At 41.1% G+C, this 24,499-nt stretch overlaps 1 protein-coding gene across 1 annotated transcript in view; it reads left to right on the plus strand.

Moving 5' to 3' along the window:
- LOC126267762 (probable RNA-binding protein 46) overlaps nt 1–24,499 on the plus strand; it is a 158,853-nt gene that overhangs the window by 39,292 nt on the left and 95,062 nt on the right. The window contains exons 2-3 of the mRNA XM_049973065.1: nt 15,669–15,846; nt 15,946–16,060. Of these exons, the coding sequence (XP_049829022.1) occupies nt 15,669–15,846; nt 15,946–16,060 (293 nt within the window). The remainder of the gene's footprint in view (nt 1–15,668; nt 15,847–15,945; nt 16,061–24,499) is intronic.

Genomic DNA, 24,499 nt, shown 5'->3' on the forward strand with positions numbered 1-24,499 from the left:
GAGGGAATGCAAAATAAATGAATCATGATTAATTAGACTTAAAATAGAGAAAAATATTTTACATATTTGCAATATTTTTCAATAATTTTCATATTACAATAGTTCACCACTCAAATGGAACAAACAATCGGTAAAAGTTTTCCCATACTGTATTCCCTCACCTTCACTCTCCGTTAAATGGATTTGGAAAGGGGTGGCGGGCAAGGGAGAAGGACTTGGTTGTGTGTTGGTGGGGGAGGAGGAGGAGGACTGGATGTGTGAGCCGGAGTATGGGGATGGGATTCGGACAACAGAGTTTGTATCACAGGAAAAGAGGTGGTAGTGTTTTGGTAGATTGTGGGGACAGAACTTCCCATCACAGTTTCAGATCTGAGTTTCTGCGCCTGTAATTGAGGCTGACGCTGCCTTAACTGCTCAGTATATGTCATAGCTAGTCCGTCCATATTAGATTCCTGAAAATTACGAAAATAGTATGAAATAATGCCGACGGCCTTGAAGCAATTGTAGCACCAGTTCCCGTCAGATAACCGAAGTTAAGCGCTATGGATGGGTGATATCCGGGTCTGCCAAGCGCTCTTGGCAAAGGGTGAACATAGCCCTTGAGAGGCCATTTGAGGAGATACTTGATTGAGAAAAGTAGCGGCTGCAGTCACGAAAGCTTATATAACGGCCCAGAGAGCGGTGTGCTGAACATGTGACCCTCCATATCCACACCCAGTGACGCCTGTCAGCTGAGGATGACACGACGGTCAGTCAGTAACGATTCCATCATCTATTGGGAAGTTATTGTAGCAAGTTTTGAAGACGAATAGAATTTCAGTCATTGTGTGGACACTATGGACGGCAAGCATGCGGCTATAAAAAAACCAGCTGGGAGTGTGTGTATCTCTGTATCAAAATTAAAAACACATTTTTGTGTTATTTTATTTGCAGTAGATAGTGCAGTTTAAGAATTTACGTATGTGCATACTGGGCCAAATGGTTGTGTTTCCGAAGGTAATGTGCTGCGCAAGACAAATTTCTACAGGAAACTGGTATCAGGAGGTTTGAACCTAGCAACTTTATCTCCACTACCGAACAGGAAAAGAATAAATCCTCCATATGGGTTTGTAGGGGATAGTGCATTTGTATTTAACAGACGTACCATGACAAGAAACTATTTTGCTTGAAAAATATTACGAAGAACAAACTAATATTTAATTACATCTAGATCTACATCCATACTCCGCAAGCCACCTGACGGTGTGTGGCGGAGGGTGCCTTGAGTACCTCTGTCGGTTCTCCCTTCTACACTCCTGGGAATTGAAATAAGAACACCGTGAATTCATTGTCCCAGGAAGGGGAAACTTTATTGACACATTCCTGGGGTCAGTTACATCACATGATCACACTGACAGAACCACAGGCACATAGACACAGGCAACAGAGCATGCACAATGTCGGCACTAGTACAGTGTATATCCACCTTTCGCAGCAATGCAAGCTCCTATTCTGCCATGGAGACGATCGTAGAGATGCCGGATGTAGTCCTGTGGAACGGCTTGCCATGCCATTTCCACCTGGCGCCTCAGTTGGACCAGCGTTCGTGCTGAACGTGCAGACCGCGTGAAACGATGCTTCATCCAGTCCCAAACATGCTCAATGGGGGACAGATCCGGAGATCTTGCTGGCCAGGGTAGTTGACTTACACCTTCTAGAGCACGTTGGGTGGCACGGGATACATGCGGACGTGCATTGTCCTGTTGGAACAGCAAGTTCCCTTGCCGGTTTAGGAATGGTAGAACGATGGGTTCGATGACGGTTTGGATGTACCGTGCACTATTCAGTGTCCCCTCGACGATCACCAGAGGTGTACGGCCAGTGTACTTACACCTTCTAGAGCACGTTGGGTGGCACGGGATACATGCGGACGTGCATTGTCCTGTTGGAACAGCAAGTTCCCTTGCCGGTCTAGGAATGGTAGAACGATGGGTTCGATGACGGTTTGGATGTACCGTGCACTATTCAGTGTCCCCTCGACGATCACCAGAGGTGTACGGCCAGTGTAGGAGATCGCTCCCCACACCATGATGCAGGATGTTGGCTCTGTGTGCCTCGGTCGTGCGCAGTCCTGATTGTGGTGCTCACCTGCACGGCGCCAAACACGCATACGACCATCATTGGCACCAAGGCAGAAGCGACTCTCATTGCTGAAGACGACACGTCTCCATTCGTCCCTCCATTCACGCCTGTCGCGACACCACTGGAGGCGGGCTGCACGATGTTGGGGCGTGAGCGGAAGACGGCCTAACGGTGTGCGGGACCATAGCCCAGCTTCACGGAGAAGGTTGCGAATGGTCCTCGCCGATACCCCAGGAGCAACAGTGTCCCTAATTTGCTGGGAAGTGGCGGTGCGGTCCCCTACGGCACTGCGTAGGATCCTACGGTCTTGGCTTGCATCCGTGCGTTGCTGCTTTCCGGTCCCAGGTCGACGGGCACGTGCACCTTCCGCCGACCAGTGGCAACAACATCGATGTACTGTGGAGACCTCACGCCCCACGTGTTGAGCAATTCAGCGGTACGTCCACCCGGCCTCCCGCATGCCCACTATACGCCCTCGCTCAAAGTCCGTCAACTGCACATACGGTTCACGTCCACGCTGTCGCAGCATGCTACCAGTGTTAAAGACTGCGATGGAGCTCCGTATGCCACGGCAAACTGGCTGACACTGACGGCGGCGTTGCACAAATGCTGCGCAGCTAGCGCCATTCGACGGCCAACACCGCGGTTCCTGGTGTGTCCGCTGTTCCATGCGTGTGATCATTGGTTGTACAGCCCTCTCGCAGTGTCCGGAGCAAGTATGGTGGGTCTGACACACCGGTGTCAATGTGTTCTTTTTTCCATTTCCAGGAGTGTATTTCAGTCTCGTATTGTTTGTGGAAACAAGGATTGTTGGTATGCCTCTGTGTGGGCTCTAATCTCTCTGATTTTATCCTCATGGTCTCTTCGCGAGATATACGTAGGAAGGACCAATATACTGCTTGACTCCTCGGTGAAGGTATGTTCTCGAAACTTCAACTGAAGCCTGTACCGAGCTACTGAGTGTCTCTCTTGCAGAGTCTTCCACTAGAGTATATCTATCCAGAGTCTTCCACTAGAGTTTATCTATCATCTCCGTAACCCCTTCGCGATTACTAAATGATCCTGTAACGAAGCGCGCTGCTCTCGGTGGGACCTTCGCTATCTGTTCTACCAATCCTATCTGATACCGATCCCACACAGGTGAACAGTATTCAAGCAGTGGGCAAACTAGTGTACTGTAACCTACTTCCTTTGTTTTCGGACTGCATATCCTTACGATTTTTCCTATGAATCTCAGTCTGGCATTTACTTTACTGACGATTAATTTTATATGGTCATTCCATTTGAAATCGCTCCTAATGCCTACTCCCAGATAATTTATGGAATTAACTGCTTCCTGTTGCTGACCTGCTATATTGTAGCTAAATGATAAAGACCTTACTTTCTGTGTATCCGCAGCACAACATTTTCCTACATTGAGATTCAATAGCCATTCCCTGCAGGTCGTCCTGCATTTCAGTACAATTTTCCATTGTTACAACCTCTCGATATACTACAGCTTCATCTGCAAAAAGCCTCAGTGAACTTCCGATGTTATCCACAAGGTCGTTTAGATATATTGTGAATAGCAACGGTCCTATGACGCTCCCCTGCGGCACACTGGAAATCACTTTTACTTCAGAAGACTTCTCTCCATTGGAAATGACATGCTGCATTCTGTTATCTGTGAACGCTTCAATCCAGTCACACAATTGGTCTGATAGTCCATATGCTCTTACTCTGTTCATTAAACGACTGTGGGGAACTGCATCAAACGCCTTTGGGAAGTCAAAAAACACAGCATTTACCTGGGAACTCGTGTCTATGGCCCTCTGGACGAATAGTGTGAACTGGGTTTGACATGATCGTCTTTTTCGAAACCCATGCTGATTCCTACAAAATAGATTTCCAGTCCCCAGAAAAGTCATTATACTCGAACATAATACGTGTTCCAAAATTCTACAACTGATTGATGTTAGAGATATAGGTCTATAGTTCTGCACGTCTGTTCGATGTCCCTTCTTGAAAATGGGGATGACCTGTGCTCTTTTCTAATATTTTGGAATGCTACGCTCTTCTAGAGACCTATGGTACAACGCTGCAAAAAGGGGGGCAAGTTGCTTCGTGGACTCTGTAAAATCGAACTGATATCCCATCAGGTCCAGCGGTGTTTCCTCTTATGAGCGATTTTAATTGTTTTTCTATCCCTCTGTCATCTATTTTGATATCTACCATTTTGTCATCTGTGTGACAATCTAGAGGAGGACTGTCTGCAGCACAGAGAGTTGTGGAAAACGCATTTGCCATCGAAATTTCATGTGTTGCATCAATGACTGTGAATTAGAAAGCTATGGATAGCACTCTACTTGCGTGCTGTACGTTGCATAATTATTTGCTAAAGAGAAACAAAACATGGTTTCCTGTGTTAGTTTTGATAAGAGGATGTCGTGAATTCCACATTCTGCCGCATCGCTGGCGTTAGTTACAGTCTCTTTCGGCACAATCCATGACGAGAGAACAAAATGAAGAAGGAAACGAAATCCGGGAAGTATTTCTGAATTACTTCATCAATGAGGGACAAGTACCATTACAGGAAGCAACCAAGAAAACTGAAATCAGAAAATATGTAAACTGTATAAATGAGTCAGATGAAAAATCTAAGTGAAAATTTTTTTTCCAATACTATTGGTAATGTCGTCCTGTTCCTGCATTATGGGGGTCGTTCAATAAATAATGGCCCACATTTTTTAAAAAGCCATTAATATACATAGACAAATGTCCTTGTTGGTGCTTCGCATTTGATGTTTCTTCTGTGCGCAGGTGTTTCGAACCATTCTGAGAGTTGCAGAACCATAGTACGGTGTCAAAATGGCGTCTACTCATGTTACAAGCAGCGTGCTGTTATTGAATTCTTGTATGCAGAAAAAGAAACCGTGGTGAACATCCATAAATGTTTGTGTGCAGTGTATGGTAGTGCCGTAGTTGATAGGAGAACAGTTGGGCGATGGGTAAAATGAAGTTTACAGCCTCAGGAAATGCAGAAACAGAGCCCCATAATCAGCCACGCTCGAGACACCCTGTCACAGCCACTGCTCCAGACATGTTGGATCGTGCGGATGTCATTATTTGTGCCGACCTGCGCATCACAACTCGACAGTTAGCTCTACAGTTGTCGGTCAGCATTGGAAGTGCGTCTGCAACGATCGAGACTCTTGGATATTCAAAGAAGTGCTCGCGATGGGTTCCACGAATGCTCATAGCGGACCACAAGATTTAAAGAAAGGCCATTTCATGTGAATTCCTATAGAGTTTTGAGACCGACGGAGAGACCTTGGGGAATACACTTTGAAGGTGACGAAAGTGTCTATCATGCAGTGGAAACATGGCTACGCTTACAGGACAAAAGTTTTTACCAGCAGGGAATACATGCTCTTCCACAATGTCGGTGTACGGCCGTAGAACGTGATGGAGATGACGTAGAAAAATAGGACATGGACAAGTTTTGTTTATTGTCACCAAATTCTGACTCTTTAACAATAAATATATTGTGAGAAAAACAATGTGGGGCATTAGTTACTCCCATCTCTTGTGTTTTTGTTTCTTTCATGTAAGAAAGAGAGCAGGTCGAAGTACCGGAGCCGAGGTGTATTTATGTATGCTCTGTTTCTGCTCCTGAAATCATTGATTCCCTTACCTAAAATACCACGCAGTGGCCAAATTAGTGCTCAGCCTCGAGGAAAAGTAGTAAAATGTATCAGTGTACAATACTATTGTGAGCTCTTCATTGTAATCAGGTTGCACTACAACGTATTAGTAGAATTGTATTGATATCTATTCAGGTCCAGTGGCCTTGCCTCTGCATAATGATTTCGTTTACTTTTTTGTAACATGAACACTTATTTTGATATACATCATTTTGACGTTCGTGTGATGATGGAAACGAGGAACTGCAGTGCGATCTTCGTCAGTGAAGCAGTTTTGAAAAAAAAAAACGTTTCTTATTTCTGCCATCATTGTGTCACAGTGTCATCCTGTGTTTCGATGCCATTATGGACACAAGATCCTCTGGACAGATGTCTTCCATGGAAAATCTAAATCTGGGTAGCCGTACAGGGGTTTGAAACACTAAATCTGGATAGCTGCATGCGAATTTGAAACTTTGTCCTCCAAAAACCTAGTCTAGTGTGCTTAACCACTGCGGCATCTCGCTCGCTAAAATTTTATCAGCATTTTCTGTCAAGTCAGTCGACAGAACTTTACTTTCGAATAAGTAGAATGCCTTACTCATGGTTCTCTTTACGAAAATTTCACAAATGTCGAAACTCAAGGTACCCATCATAATCAAGTAAGGAAATAGAACTTCTGGAATCAAACAGACTGCAGATTGGTTCTCTATTAATTTTGGCATTTACCATCAGGAAGAAGCGGTTTATTACAGGCGCGAATACGTGCACAAAACTCGGCAGGCCTTGTCACTCTAGCGATTACTTGCTTACGATGGTATCAGCTGTTGCATCTAGGCCCACACTCAACAGGACACTCCCACATTAAATGTCTCAGAGAACCAAGCCAAAAACAAGATCTGCTTATATGATAATTTAACAGCTGACTGGTGATAATTGACACTATAAGAAGAAGCAACAGGTGGCTTACTATCACTTGGTTTATGCTGCTCGTTAGCAAATGTAAAGGCTTCCACAGAGTTTACCAAATCATTGAGTTGAGCAAAGGTGGCTGGCTTGCGAGTGAAAACAAGTTGTTAGCGCTCCTCAGACATCATGCCCTCAGAGATGCTATAAGTACAGTCCTGTTCAGTGACATTCATACTCACGGATGAGACAGCAGTATGGACATACTCAATGTATTGATATGAGATTTCATCAGAAACCTGTTCTCACCAATAATACAAGTGCTCAAGTTTGTTCCTAATACATGCTGGCAATTTACTTTCAGTTATACGAGCCATAAGCTGCCCCAGATTGTCCCACTCTCGGAGTACATGAGACAGCTACTCACTTAACAAACACTTAGATAAAGGATAAAGAAGAGAAATAATGCCTAAATGCAATATCTGCAAGGCGTTAGCATGTAATTTGAACTGCATCATCATCCACAACGCTTCACGAACTTGGTCCAGTTGGTCAACCCCTAGTTCAGTAATACAATTTAAACCACTAGTTCAGTGATAACATTTAACAAACACAAAATAGGATTTGGCAGTTTAGCAAAATAATCTGAGATGGATCCCCTAAGAGCTTGGGCTTCAGCCTTTATAACTTGGAACTGATCAATTAAAACACCCTGTTCGCCTCTTGGCGCTTACTCTCCAAACCTAACGCACACGTGGTAATCTGTAATTCCTTAATCCTCATGTTTAGCTGTTTTACAATACTTTTCTGCTGAACACTTGAGTTCTAAGTGGGCTAGATTGGAAAGACGATTTTTGAAATGGTAGAAGTGAGCCTGAACCCTACACTTTCTTATGGGTGGGTTGGTTACCCTCCAAGAATTTAATGTTTTAAAGTAATTAATACAAAGCTAAAGAAATGGTGGAAATAGTGGTAATGACCTCACTGATCGTTTGAGATGAAATCTGAAGAGGCTCGCCCAGTGCCTCTTGCAACCATACCACCAGATCTGAAACAGCGCCCCTCATTTGGTGTGCAGTGAATGTGCAGCTTGTATTGAAGATGTTCATGTTTGAGATAGCCTTTGTCTGCACAACTCCTTGCCTCAACACTGGCTGTGGTTCTCTGAAACAAATTGAAATCGGATACAAATATTACACTTGATAAGGAAAAAATGATGTTAACAGGGGTAGGCCATACACCTGATCCTGATTCCTTTTTCAACAACATACTTATGTGATTCAGCTTCGACAGCTATGAAGGTGAGCTACCACTCAAAGCTAAATGTAAACAAAGAACTTTGAGTGTCTGTGTCTACTATTACATGACATATTGAGAAATTTCTTCTCAAAAGCAAGCTCCATCACAGTAAACTTTGTAATTTAAATTTTTAATGCTTCTGTAATCCTTGTTTTCTGAATTATAAATGTTGTTGGTTTCAAAGCATTGTCTCCAGTTACATGTGGCTTATGAGGAGGTGCTGGACCATTGTAACCCATTATTTTTAACTCCCTATGCATGGTCATTATTCTAGCTGGACTTCTGGTAGCATTTTCTAACAAACAAGTGATTCGTTCCACAGATTTCATCCAATTTTTTTACAACCATACTTTGCAATGCTCGATGATCCTGTACATCAGTACATGAGGTCTATGTGGTTTGGGTTTTTCTGTGGTTGTTCCTTTACATTTCCAGTTCACAATCTCATCACCAACAGTTGACTTGGGCAGCTTTAGTGACAACACAGTACTCGCCACTTCCGTTTATACTGGTAGGTCTGCCTCTTGTGGCATCTGGTGGTCATTTCGCATTACAGAGAGGTTTCCTGATATCCTTGATCAGATAGTGTGTGCACATGGTTGAAAGGCACAGCTGCATACATTCAGTGAACACTAGACAGAGAAGCCAAACATTGGAAAATCCGGGATGGAATGTAACAGTATTAGAGAAGGAAAGTTGCTACTCACCTATAGCACCTATAGCGGAGGTGCTATAGCCACAGCAAAATGATTAGCACAGTTATAGCTTTTGGCCGTTAAGACCTTTGTCAGCAATACACACACACACACACACACACACACACACACACACACACACACACACACACGCGTCTGCAGTCTCAAGACGAATGAAACTGCTGTGGTTCGTGTGTCTATTGCTGACAAAGGCCTTAATGGACAAAAGCTTATTGTTGTGCCTATCGCCACTCAGCAGCTCTGCTATATGGTGAGTAGCAACTTTGCTTCTCTAATATTGTTACTAGACAGAGAAGTGATTGATATCGGGAGGCGACAATTTTGTGTTTACTGCAGGATAATGAGCATTTTCAACAGGCTTTCTTAGGAATATTCATGCCTTTGAGAGGCTCAGTAGTTAAGTGTAAGATTACAAATTTGTAGATGTAGGGTTCGATCCCCACTGGATTCTAGGATTTTTTCTGCTAAATAGTCTTTTTTCATCTATGGCAATGATAACATCATATTATGTTGGTTTAAAAAATTCTAGTTTTTGAATTTATGTACTGTTGGAGCCAAGACAATTGGCTTGATATATAGATGTCTACATGTAGATCCATACTGTGCAAACCACTGTGAAGTTCTTGGTGTAGCAGTAATTGGGGCCACTTCTCATTTCATTCATATATGGAGATAGGAAATATGATTGTTTAAATGTTTTGGTGCACGCCATAATTAGTTGAATCTTGTCCTAATGACACGTGCAGAAGTGATACTATTATTGTTGCAATATTGGTAGAGGAGCCATAAAGATATGCCAAATAAGAACACAAATGTATTGTACAATGTAGGGTTTTGTGGCCATTGTCATCCTCAATAAAATATTCTCAGTACATCATCACATGTCATGTTGTCTACAAGACCAACAGTTTAGTCGATGTTGCAAATGGCCTTCTTCAGGATGATATGTTTACTGCGAGGCTGATGACATTCAGATTTTGTTGTTGTTGTGGTCTTTAGTCCAGAGACTGGTTTGATGCAGCTCTCCATGCTACTCTATCCTGTGCAGGGTTCTTGATCTCCCAGTACCTATTGCAACCTACATCCTTCTGAATCTGCTTAGTGTATTCATCTCTTGGTCTCCCTCTATGATTTAATCCTTCACGCTGCCCTCCAATACTAAATTGGTGATCCCTTAATGCCCCAGAATATGCCCTACCACCGATCCCTTCTTCTAGTCAAGTTGTGCCACAAATGTCTCTTCTCCCCAATTCTATTCAATACCTCCCCATTAGTTATGTGATCTACCCATCTAATCTTGAGCATTCTTCTGTAGCACCACATTTCGAAAGCTTCTATTCTCTTCTTGTCTAAATTATTTATCGTCCATGTTTCACTTCCATACATGGCTACACTCCATACAAATACTTTCAGAAACGACTTCCTGACACTTAAATCTATACTCGATGTTAACAAATTTCTCTTCAGAAACGCTTTCCTTGCCTTTGCCAGTCTACATTTTGTATCCTCTCTACTTCAACCATCATCAGTTATTTTGCTCCCCAAATAGCAAAGCTCATCTACTACTTTAAGCATCTCATTTCCTAATCTAATTCCCTCAGCATCACCCGATTTAATTTGACTACATTCCATTATCCTCGTTTTGCTTTTGTTGATGTTCATCTTATATCCTCCTTTCAAGACACTGTCCATTCCATTCAACTGCTCTTCCAGGTCCTTTGCTGTCTCTGACAGAATTACAATGTCATCTGCGAACCACAAAGTTTTTATTTCTTCTCCATGGATTTTAATTCCTACTCCGAATTTTTCTTTTGTTTCCTTTACTGCTTGCTCCATATACAGATGGAGTAACATTGGCGATAGGCTACAACCCTGTCTCACTTCCGTCCCAACCAATACTTCCCTTTCATGCCCCTTTGGTTTCTGTACAAATTGTAAACAGCATTTTGCTCCCTGTATTTTACCCTTGCCACCTTCAGAATTTGAAAGAGAGTATTCCAGTCAACATTGTCAAAAGCTTTCTCTAAGTCTACAAAAGCTAGAAACGTACGTTTGTCTTTCCCTAATCTATTTCCTAAGGTAAATCGTAGGGTCAGATTGCCTCACGTGTTTCAGATTTTATCGACTGTAATTTCATCCTGCTTGTAAAGTCAGTTTATCTGGAACATAACTGAACTCTTACTTTGACCTGATGGCAGGAATGGGGAAGTAGGGATTGACAACCATTATTGATTGTAGTTTTTATTGTGGTTCCTATTGGCAGGTATTGGCGAACATGGGGTAAGGTGGTACAGTGACATATAGTGTTTTGATCTAGCAGGTGGTACTGGCAAGTTTCTTGTAAACACTGAGAAAGACTGAATCATCAGGTGGCAGCTGAACCAACTCAGTGTGTGATATGCATTTGGCTGCTATGTTTACTGCCACACATGGTGGGGACAGTCTCAGTAATGCTGTTGTCCCATAGACTGGTTACTGTTGGCAACTAAGATGATAAAGAGTGTCTATCCCTTGTCACTATTCATGTTGCCAGGCTGCTTCACAATTTCAATTGCCTCATATCTTTCTCTTAAAGGTAAACTGTATACTAGCTTGTACTTCAGCTTCCTGAAATTGTATAGTATAGTCACACGTATTGTGATATTGCACCACTACTGACTTGCTGTGGTGCGCTCTATATGTTTTCAGTGATTCATTAGGCATGTGGTAATAGGATGCTCATTTCAGCAGTGTACACCATTCCAAACTCATAGCTGACTTCATTGATTGCTTTGCGAAGCTTAACACATCTCTGATTTTGTTGCTGATTTGGTAGTTGGCTTGATGCCCAGTGGGCAAAGAATTCTCCCACTCATCCACTGATTTCCTACGTGGTGGTAGGAGGGTGATGTTATTTTGTTTCATATTTTTCTCTCCCACAGACTTATTTTGTGATATGATAATGCTATTATTGTTCTGCTGCCTTTGCCATTCTCAATGTTTGTGGATTACAGTCTCTATAGTTCCTCCTGTAAGTATCTTGCATTCCTGATTCCATGTGCTCTGTTAATTAATGTGGGGAAGACTGAATTATTTTGTTTAGGGTGACTATGGAAGGTAGCATGCAGGTATCTTCAGTACTTTTGTTTTTCTTACACACACTGTAGACATGTGAACCATCAGGCTTTCTATACAGGGTGGTCCATTGATAGTGACCAGGCCAAATATCTCACGAAATAAGCATCAAACAGAAAAACTACAAAGAGAGAAACTCGTCTAGCTTGAAGGGGGAAACCAGATGGCGCTATGGTTGGCCCGCTAAATGGCGTTGCCATAGGTCAAACGGATATCAACTGCATTTTTAAAAATAGGAACCTCCCATTTTTTATTACATATTCGTGTAGTATGTAAAATATGTGATAGATGGCGCTGTAATAGTCACAAACGTATAATAGTCACAAACGTATAATAGTCACAAATGTATAAGTAGGTGGTATCACCTAACATTCCGCCAGTGCAGACAGTATTTACTTCGTGAGACATTACCCGTGTAAAAATGGACCATTTACCCATTGCAGAAAAAGTCGATATCGTGTTGATGTATGGCTATTGTGATCAAAATGCCCAATGGGCGTGTGGTATGTATGCTGCTCGGTATCCTGGACGACATCATCCAAGTGTCCGGATCGTTTGCCGAATAGTTACGTTATTTAAGGAAACAGGAAGTAGTCAGCCACATGTGAAACGTCAACCACGACCTGCAACAAATGATGATGCCCAAGTAGGTGTTTTGGCTGCTGTCGAGGCTAATCCACACATCAGTAGCAGACAAATTGCGTGAGAATCGGGAATCTCAAAAACGTCGGTGTTGAGAGTGCTACATCAACATTGATTGCACCCGTACCATATTTCTGTGCACCAGGAATTGCATGGCGATGACTTTGAATATCGTGTACAGTTCTGCCATGGGCACAAGAGAAATTATGGGATGATGACAGATTTTTTGCACGCGTTCTATTTAGCGACGAAGCGTCATTCACCAACAGCGGTATCATAAATCGCCATAATATACATTATTGGGCAACGGAAAATCCATGATGGGTGCGACAAGTGGAACACCAGCTACCTTGGCGGGTTAATGTATAGTACGGCATTATGAGAGGAAGGATAATTGGCCCCCATTTTATCAATGACAATCTAAATGGTGCAATGTATGCTGATTTCCTACATAATGTTCTACCGATGTTCCTACAAGATGTTTCACTGCATGACAGAGTGGCGATGTACTTCCAACATGATGGATGCCCGGCACATAGCTCGCGTGCAGTTGAAGCGGTATTGAATAGCATATTGCATGACAGGTGGATTGATCGTCGAAGCACCATACCATGACCCGCATGTGCACCGGATGTGACGTCCCCAAATTTCTTTCTGTGGGGAAAGTTGAAGCATATTTGCTATAGTGATCCACCAACAATGCCTGACAACATGCGTCAGCACATTGTCAATGCATGTGCGAACATTACGGAAGGTGAAGTACTCACTGTGGAGAGGAATGTCGTTACACATATTCCCAAATGCATTGACGTGAAGGACATCTTTTGAGCATTTATTGCATTAATGTGGTATTTACAGGTAATCACACTGTAACAGCATACGTTCTCAGAAATGATAAGTTCACAATGGTAGATATATATCACATTGGAACAACCGAAATAAAATGTTCAAACGTACTTATGTTCTGTATTTTAATTTAAAAAACCTACCTGTTACCAATTGTTAGTTTATAATTGTGACTATTACAGAGCCATTTATCACGTAGCGGAAAAGTGGTCCAACTAAAACATACTACACGAATATGTAATAAAAAATGGGGATTGCTATTTTTAAAAAATGCAGTTGATATCCGTTTGACCTATGGCAGCACCATCTAGCGAGCCAACCATAGCACCATCTGGTTTCCCCCTTCAAGTTAGACAAGTTTCGTTCTTTTTAGTTTTTTCGTTTGACGCTTATTTTGTGAGATATTTGGCCAGGTCACGATCAATGGACCACACTGTATGCTCCCACATTGAGGAAAGGAAGCAAGTTGTTCTTCTCAATCCCCATTGTGGATTAGATATTGGCACGCTGTTGATGGAGACAGTTGTGGAAATTGTGCAATTCCTCTTTACCATATGACCAGTTGATAAAAAATGTTAGGTGGAGGAGGTTGTGTGACTAGGGCCTCCTGTCGAGTAGACAGCTTGCTGGGTGCAAGTCTTTCAATTTGACACCACTTCGGCGACTTGCACATCGATGGGGATGAAATAATGAGATGATTAGGACAACACAACACCCAGTCCCTTAGTGGAGACAATCTCCGACCCAGCTGGGAATCGGACCTGGGCCCTTAGGATTGACATTCTGTCGTGCTGACCACTCAGCTACCAGCAGCGGACAAATGCAGGTACCGAAAAAAGAATTTTGGTTATAACGATACAGACTTAAGCACTGGTTCTTCAAATGCATCAATGAAGATGTATGCTGCAACTGACATGATTGGGGATCGCATAGTTATACCATCTGTATGTTCATAAACTTTCCCCTTCCACCTGAAGTAGGTGTTCATTAAGATAGTGATGCACAATAATGTAGATGTAAGGTGCCAAACATTTCTGTAGAATGTTATTCTTTGTCCCACTGGTATATCTGTGAATGTGGATGTGATGTTGACGTACCATAAGGTCTATAGGTAAGATATACTTGCCTTCTAGAAGTGCGGAGTCACTAATGAATAACTCTGTACAGCTAACAGTTACTGCAGCTTCTGTTACAGCTAACAGTTACTGCAGCTTATGTGTTATGAGTTTTTTTGCCAGGAGGGAGATTAGTAAATTTATACCATTGACTGTGGACTTTCGGTGGTAAGGTTTTGCTTGTACTTTGGGCAGCTCACATATTCTTAATGCTATTGGAACCTGCAATATCAGTCTTTTGGATGCGTTGAATTCTGTCTTAAGATTTCTGCCTGCGCCATTCTACTAGGTATCTTGGCCATCTTCCCTAGGTTCCATATAAATGGGTTCACTGAGCACGAATATCATTCTTCTTTTGTGATACTTTCTTTTGATGGATTTGTTTGGACTAGCGGCATATATGCTTCTGCTTTTGGCAGGCGATGTGACAAAACTCTGAACAATTCGATAATATCTTCTTTAGGAGTGTGTTTGGGTACTATGGCAAAATTCAACTCCTCGGCCAGGATTTATGTGCTGGTATCACTAAGAGTGATGCTAGAAAGGTTACCACCATCCATTGTTTGTCTAGTTTTAGTTTTCCTTCAGTTATCTTGTGCTTTAAAGAGCTGCATTTCTTCTTCTATCTGTTGGAGATACTTTCACTTGAACTGGTCAATTATCAGTAGGTTGTTGATCCACCAGTCCGCCACGTACTGCTTTACAGCTAAGGTAAGGTGTATCGGGATCAGTCTTCTGTCACCAACTTAAAGGTTGGAATGTGTACAATGAACACTGTACTGCAGCAATCCTTTACTAGCTCGTAAGCAGATGATGTTCACTTTCTTCGGTTTCATTAGGCAAGTTAGCTGTGTGAATGAGCCATAGCAGTACATGTAACACCCAAAGGTACATAACACAATGAATTGGCTCAACTGCCACTGGCGACCAAGGGAATGTCACAGTACTGGCTTGCCCCTCACATGCTGGTAAAACCAAAAGCAATCCCAGTAAAAACTAGTGCCAATAAAAGTTGTCACTTCCCACCTCCCAATTACTCCCATCCAATCTAAACAGAGTTTAAGTGATATCCTAACAACCTTACTCTATGAACAAGGTGAGATTACACTTTATAAGATCTGAATCTAGCACTGGAACAGTAGTAAATACATGAGGTCACATACCTGGATGTATATGTTAATTAAATCTGATTTATAAAATTAATTTTTTTTTGAAGTATATCCATTATGGTGCGTGTTATTTTTCAGGTGAAAATTCTTTATGTGCGAGGTCTCTCAGCAGCGACAACAGAATATGATATACGGGCAATGTTTGAAAGCGTGGCGGAGGAGGGATGTATATCAAGGGTTAAAAAGGTGAAAAACTTTGCCTTTGTCCATTTTAAAGATAGAGAGAATGCTGAAAAAGCATTGAAGCATTGGAATGGTAAGTGAACCACCACATCTATGCTTGTCACATGTCATACAATATTTTTGTTTGTAGCCATGTCCCACAGTAAATACCAGTGTCCTCAAAAAATTTCAGAGAAGAAGGTACATGGATCTGACTTGGAAGTGACTTGGGCAAAACCTGCAGACAAGTTACAAAAAATTCCAACAGTGAGACGTAAGCAAACAGAATCTACCAAGCAGATGTCAAGGTATATGTTACAATATTACATTTCATTTAATAAGCATAAAGTGATGTAACTATGTCCAGTGTCACAACACACACACACACACACACACACACACACACACACACACACACACACACTGCTGCTGTTGGTACTACTACTACAAACTCAGAAATACTTTGTGGAGTGGAAGGAATTGTGAAGCAGATATGGTTTCAGTTTGTGTTGAGTGTTGTATTTATAAATATTACTGTTGTTTTCTCAACTATGATTGTTGACAACAAGCTTAGTAAGGGAACAAATACATTGAAAGGCTGTTGCCAACTGTTTAAAGAGCTGTTCACAAGTGGTACATGGGCTGCCACATATTATCCTTACATGCTTCTGTGCTACAAATGCTTGTTCTGGCAGTGCTAAGTGATCTCCAAATATGACGTGTTACGACAATAGTGAACAAAAATAGGAAAAGTAAGTCAACTGTCTGAAATTTTCATCTCCAAAATCTGGTAGTATTTATAATGCAAAAGTTGCAGAGGTTAGAAGTTTAAGATAATCTGTAACTTGTGACTTCCAGTTACGGCTTGTATCAGTATAAACGTCTAAAAACTTAGAAGATTCTGTTCCATTTATGGATTTATCTATGAGCATTATTTCTAATTGTGTGGCTAAAGTGAAGATCAGGCCCAGAGACAGTCATGGCAGTGTTTCTTTATCACTAATAGGTTGTCGACACATCAGTTTCATGTAGCCATTGGGATGATACATTCATGTGCCCAGTGAGGAGTCTGGTGTAATGTGGGTTTCTGCAGAATACCATGTTCCACTTTTATCCTCTTAGGGCAACAAAAGATATTTGTGGAAACTGAAAATGTAGTTCAGGTAGTTTTTAAGTTTGTAACATCGCACTTCCCATGCCCTCATTTGATGGATGTTTGGGTAGTAGCAAGAGAAAGTCATCTCAACATATCGGCAAGGCACAACTGTGACAGGCTGCTAATTGTCAGTGGGAAAAGAAGAGAGCATTTATGGTTTTTCAAGAATTTTGATGAGAATAATAGAAGATGTAGAACATACATCATTGTCCAGAGCAATCAAAGTTGATAACTTAGAAGATTGAAGAGGGTACAGCAGTGGTGTTGCCTAAGTTAATTTGAATAATTATAAGAAATAAGTTTAATTAGGTTAAAGCCAAAGGACTGTTTATTGATCCTTAGAGTTGAGAAAAGAATGTTAGTTGACCATAGCAACCAAATTAGCAGCAGAACATATTTGTGTAATTAAGTAACTTTTGTCACATTTGTGAAAAAGAATCTCATGGGTGACGCAGAAGAAATCCGTAGTGGGATTTCAAGACTACAGCTGCAGCAGCGACTTCCAACAATGCAGTACAGCAGCTGGTCATCTGGCTATGCTATGACTACACAGTAGCTCTTTGCTATGTCACCTAGCTTATATGAAATACATTGGCAGTGGATTGCAGCTTGCCTTGCACCCTAGCAGGTGAGCTGTAAACAGCCCCAAACTGAGATTCATTTTATTAGTAGTTTATTTTGTGAAATGTTGTAAGGATCCATTTCTCTGGACTTGAGTAGTTGAGGCAGAATATAGTAACATTGTTTAGATACAAACAAGAATACATATATTTCTGCTAAAGTTGTATACCCCTTCAGATTAGGAAGATGGAAGTTTTATCAGCTCTAATTAAAGCTTGAGAGGAGCAGTTAGATAAATTAGTCAAATTAAATAATAAAGAGCCTGCCAGAAAAATGTATACACACTTTAAGGAATGAAAAGTATTACTTATGTGTTTATTTTACATTAAATAATTGATCACAAATGTTGTAAAACCTTCTTTTAATGTTCAAAATGTTTGCCATTGGCAGCGATACATGTAACAGAACGAGGAGCAGCCGCCACTACTACGTCAGTCAGTGTTACAGTGGAGATGGCAGCACATGTCACTGTAATCTCCTGGCGAAGCTCCTCCAGCATGCGTGGCTTACATTGATAAATATTATCTTTCACAGATCCCCACAAGTGAAAATCCTGGCGACCGTGAAGGAAACTCAATGGGCCCTCTTCATCCAGTGCAATGCCCCACAAAACTGACATCCAGGAAAGCTCGTATAGCTAGGTGGTAATGTGGTGGTGCCCCGTCCTGTTGGTAGAAGACCTTTTCATCAGCTCCATAAAGCACATGTATACCTGGCAAAAGTTTATGTGCATAACATTTCCAGGTACACCTCTCCAGTGACAGTAGCATCAAAGGAAAAGGGTCCTGATGGCCCTTAGATAATAGTCCACACCACACACAAACTCCTGGTAGATTAACTGCTTTATCTCCATAAACATTCAGATTTTCCGGTGACCAGTACACACTGTTATTCCGATTCATGGTTCCCTTAAATTTAAATTGTGCCTCATCACTCCACACTACCTTCGTCACAAGTTGTTCATCATTAGTTACCATTTGCTGATACCATGCACAAAATTGCGTTCGGCGATCAGGATTGTCATAATTAATCATGGAATGTAAACTTTCCGCTTTGCAGCTGTCAGAATTCTTCGTACACTTGTACTGCTAACCCTCACATCACATGCACATTGTGCAGCAGACTTCTGTGGCGAATTAACAAAATGTTTCCAATAAGAGAGCCGATGAAGCAGGAATTGTACGAGGCCTGTTTCTAAGTAAGCACCGTTTTGAAATTAAAAAAAGACATGCTAAGATACCTCAATATTATTATTTTTACATGAATGCCTGTACCTTAATCTACACACTGATGCCATTACAGTGTGATTCTTCTTTGTTTACGTTGTGTACTGAGTGTTTAAGATGCCTCCGATAATCGTGAGTCCCGCCGACTGTGAAGTACAGGCTGTTATAAGATTTCTTAGTGCTAAAGGCCTAGAAGTGATCGATATTTATCGTGGAATCCGAGTAGTTTACAGAGAAAACATTGAGTGATGGAATGGTAATAAAGTGGGTGAGAGCATTTAAAGATGGCCGTACAAATGTGCATGATGAACAATGGAGTGGGTGTCCTTCATTCATTAATGAAAGTTTGGTGCAGGAAGTAGACAATAAGGTGACAGAAAACAGACACTTCATGATTTCCTCCATGCGGGATGACTTTCCTAATGTTTCTCATAGTGTTTTGTGTGGCATTGTGACAGCACTCAAATTACCGAAAATTGTGCTCACGTTGAGTACCAAAAATGTTGACGGATGTGCACAAAACCAAACGTTTAGACAGTGCATTGAGTTTCCTTGAGCGGTACCACAATGCCGGTGATGATTTCTTAAGCCAAATTGTCACTGGAAATGAAACATGGGTGGCCTACGTCACATCAGAATGAAAGCAACAGTCCATGGAAGTTGAGCAGGGGCATCATTTTGCTGCAAGAAAATGCCCGTCCACATGTGGCGAATCAGACCAAAGACCTCATCACATCTTTTCGATGGGAATCTCTCGATCATTCTCCGTACAGCCCCAATCTTGCGCCCAGTGACTACCATCTGTTCCTGCACTTGAAGAAACACCAGGGCAGTCAGCGTCTTCAAGACGATGACTAAGTGAAAACAGTGGTGATGCAGTGCTTAAAAAGTCAGGCTATGAGGAGGGTATTCAAAAACTGGTACAACGTTATGACAAGTGCCCCAATATTGACGGAAATTATGTAGAAAAGTAGATTAGGTACAGGCTTACATGTAAAAATAAAATTATTGAGATATCTTAGCACATCTTTTTTTAATGGATAATGGAATGGGGTCCAATTAAGTCGGTGATACTGAGTAGTTGAACGCAATGCACAGTGTCTTGAAAGGAGGATATAAGATGAACATGAACAAAAACAAAACGAGGATAATGGAATGTAGTCGAGTTAACTTGGGTGATGTTGAGGGAATTGGATTAGGAAATGAGACACTTAAAGTAGTAAAGGAGTTTTGCTATTTGGGGAGCAAAACAACTGATGATGGTCGAAGTAGAGAAGATATAAAATGTAGACTGGCAATGGCAAGGAAAGCGTTTCTGAAGAAGGGAAATTTGTTAACATCGAGTATAGATTTAAGTGTCAGGAAGTCGTTTCTGAAAGTATTTGTATGGAGTGTAGCCATGTATGTAAGTGAAACATGGACGATAAATAGTTTGGACAAGAAGAGAATAGACGCTTTCGAAATGTGGTGCTACATAAGAATGCTGAAAATTAGATGGGTAGATCACATAACTAATGATGAAGTATTGAATAGAATTGGGGAGAAGAGGAGTTTGTGGCACAACTTGAAAAAAAAAGAAGGGACCGGTTAGTAGGACATGTTCTGAGACATCAAGGGATCACAAATTTAGCATTGGAGGGCAGCGTGGAGGGTAAAAATCGTAGAGGGTTAGATGGGTAGATCACATAACTAATGATGAAGTATTGAATAGAATTGGGGAGAAGAGGAGTTTGTGGCACAACTTGAAAAAAAAAGAAGGGACCGGTTAGTAGGACATGTTCTGAGACATCAAGGGATCACAAATTTAGCATTGGAGGGCAGCGTGGAGGGTAAAAATCGTAGAGGGAGACCAAGACATGAATACACTTAGCAGATTCAGAAGGATGTGGGTTGCAGTAAGTACTGGGAGAAGAAGAAGCTTGCACAGGATAAGGTAGCATGGAGAGCTGCATAAAACCAGTCTCAGGACTGAAGACCACAACAACAACAACAACAACAACAACTTTTTTAATTTCAAAACGGTACTTATTTAAAAAAACACACCTAGTAGATTTATGCTGTTTTCCTGATTTCCTTTGTGAAAATTGTTTGATGCAATTCAAACTTGTCAGTGATGTGTTAGATTGTTGGGTGGGTTGGCAGTTCTGTTTCACATTCCCACTTTCACAGATATTGCACATCAATGGCATTATCAAACTTGAAACCACTTCACAAAACATTTTCGTTGCTCGAATGTCAAGCATGCTCCAGCCATCTTGTTTTCTCAATACTGAGACGAGAGTACTAACATCTGTTGAGCCAAAGACTGTACTACAACACACTCTTAACTAAAATCTAACAACAATATAGATAGAGTTGTCAAATAGTTTTAAAGAATTCGATACTGATGTCTCAGTATTAAAGAGACAAAGGGAGGAGATAGATACAAAGTAGATAAGATTTCTAGTTTAGAAACAATAATATTAAATTTGTTTTACAAATTGCAGACTGAATAAATGAACATTGTAAACCATTAAGAAATAAAGTGAACAAGCAGTTAAAAGAGGTACATAAAGAAACTAGGACATTAAATAATCAAATCTCAGATACACAAAAATGGGTAGAAATATTAGAACAAAATAAAGAATTTGGTGGTGTAATATGTGCCCCAGAGACTTTGACTAGTTTGGAGGAATGTCTACAAGTACTAGATATACAGGATGCACATAAAGTCTGGGAACACTTTCAATTATTTCTTGCACAAGAACCAAACGTTGTACAGATATCATACATAAGTTATTTTGAAGAGAAACCCTGAATTATTATTATTATTTTTTTCATATATACTGCCCCAGCATAGTTTGGTAATTTGCCGATAGTTAGTGCTAGTTGCAAACATGGTGAGTTCAGGTACAGAACGAGCTTTCTGTGTGTTGGAATTCAACAAAAACAAGTGTGTTACAGCTGTTCAGTGGATGTTTAGAACCAAGTATGGTAAAAAGCCACCAATAAGGAAGGCCACTTACCACTGGCACAACAAATTCGTTACAACGGTTGCTTGTGCCCAGCAAAGAGAAGCGGACGTCCCAGTGTGAGTGAAGTGACTGTGAAGAGACATTCAGAGAGACATTCAGAAGTAGTCCAAAGAAATTTGTGCGTCGTGCACCCCGTGAACTCAAAATGGCTCCAATAACTGTGTGGAAAGTCCTGAAACAGAAGCTGTCTATGAAACCATTCAAATTGGAGCTAGTGCAGAAACTCAATGACGATGACAAAGACAATGGTTCTGAGCTTTTGTTCGCCGTTGCAACAGTTGAATGAGGATGGGGATGGCATTGTTGAATGCTTAATTTTTAGTGATGAATTCACTTTTCACACTAATGGGAAAGTGGACAAGTATAGTTGTCAAATATGGGGTACAAAGCATCCACCTGAATGCATTTTAATCTGAGCGTGATTCCCCAAAAGGTAAATGTTTTTTGTGCCTTGTCACATAAAAAACTGTACGGACATTCTTCTTCACCAAGAGCGCTGTCACTGGGTATTCCTACTTGGACATGTTGCAGCAATGGCTGGTGCCTCAAATGCAATTGGACTCTCTTTTCATCTTTCGACAGGATGGGTCTCCACCCCATTTTCATTGTGAAGTTTGTGGGTTCTCGAACACGGAGCTGCCGCATCGTTGGATCGGCCGTGCTACAGAAGGGGACAGCTGTTTCATGAAATGGCCTCCCTGATCACCAGAACTCACTCTGTGTGTCTTTTGTCTGTGGGGAGACATTAAAGATGTGATGTACCAGAGCTGCGGGAGAGAATATGGGAAGCGACTGCTACAGTCAACGATGCCATGCTGGGATGGGTATGGAAAGAATTTGATTACTGTATTGACGTCTGCCGGGTCACTCTTGGTTCTCATATCAAATGTTTGTGAAAAAAACTTCCAGAGTTTCTCTTCAAAATGCTGTATGTATGATATCTGTACAATGTTTAATTCTTGTGCAGCAAATAATTGAAAGTGTTCCCGGACTTTATGTACACACTGTATTAAATGTATAAAGAATATAAAGGTAACAGTTTTAAATTTGATAACATTGTATATGGAAGGAGTGAAAGTACACGTAGTGACACTAATATCACTTTGTGTTTTAAGATTTGTAGCAATAGGTATATGTGCCTTGTTGATTACTTTAGGGAAGTCTTATGTTACAACTATTTAAGCTATTATGTCAAGTGATGTTTGTGGGAAAAGTGAAGCTTGAAGGTAGCGGTCTGCATCATGTCAGATTTTCCTTAAATTTGTGGATGCAATGAATTCGTTGGTGAAAAGAATATTATTTTACAGAGAGGTAGGTGAGAAAGATTTACAACGCATCTTTTCTCCCGATCCAGGAGGACGTTAAAAGGCTTAGTGTAAGGTCATCTGGGATCAGTATTGATGTGAATCTCTCATGGACTGGTAAAAGACAGCATGAACTTTTATTTATTTATGAAATTCGTATAGTTACACGAGTTACTTCATTGTCTTATTGCTTTATGTCATTACATATCTGAGCCTCTATAGCCTTTTTATATTTTATTGAAATGATTGAGTAAATGTAAACGATGGGTTTTGAACAGTGCAATAAACAAGAGAGTCGTATATTCAACTGTTACAGATCCGTTGTTAAGTAAGCCAGTTAAACATTATTGCTGGAGTAGTGATGGTAATGTCATAGTGTTAAGTCATCACTAGCAGGAAGAATGTAGCACTTTGTGGAGTTCTTACTCTATATTATACAATATTGTTATGTGAAAGAAATCAAAATCCACAGTTGAACCTGTGATCCTTGGAGATTTGGCAGGCTGCCAGCCGTTCGGTGTCTGAGTTAGCTGTTTTAGTATTTAACATTTTGTTTTCTCTGGAGCAGTTTTTCTGCTCATTCTATTCTGTGATCTTGAATTTAAATCTATCTTCTACTGTCCAGTTCTAATTTTAATCATAGAACGACGTCAAAATTGCCACTGTCCTGTTACATAGAGACTTACTACTGTTATCTTCTAAATAAAAGGAAGGAATACAATAAAACAAACAAATTCATTACAGTCACAATGTATGATGCCAATTATAGATTATATTAAAAACAAAGATTCCAAGACTTACCAAGCGGGAAAGCGCCAGTAGACAGGCAGGGTGGTATTGTGCCTGTCTACCGGCGCTTTCCCGCTTGGTAAGTCTTGGAATCTTTCTTTTTAATATATTTTTCCCATGTGGAAGTTTCTTTCTATTTTATTTACATCACAAATATAGATTATGTATTATGAAGAGTTGTATACTTCTTAAATTTTAGGACAGATTGTGGTTGCGTTGTATGGCTTTTTATATGGCAGATTACTTATCGGAAGGAAATATCTTGTGAGATAAGTGACCATAGACTGACTGACTTGTAATGATGACTGCTTTATGAATTATGAACATGTTACTTCGTACATTCATGCTTACCATAGGTGTATGTTAGGTTCAGTTTTTGGGGCCCATTCACATGAAGCCGAGACAAGGTTGTTCTGCAGGGTGTGCCTACCACACTTCACCCTCCCACATCTTGGCGAAGAACTCATTAGGGTGGGGATACTGGGATGGGGGGTGGTATGGGGTGCTGTCTACGGAGCTGTATTGTCTTTCTTTCTTCATTTCTAGCAAACTGAATCTTACTTTTCATTTTCTTACTTCTCTGACAGTAAGGCCTGTTCTGTCATCTGTCTATCCACAGTCATATGTTTCTATCGAT

This window comes from Schistocerca gregaria, chromosome 4 (genome assembly GCF_023897955.1).
Source record: "Schistocerca gregaria isolate iqSchGreg1 chromosome 4, iqSchGreg1.2, whole genome shotgun sequence".
Classification (NCBI taxonomy): Eukaryota; Metazoa; Arthropoda; class Insecta; order Orthoptera; family Acrididae; genus Schistocerca; species Schistocerca gregaria.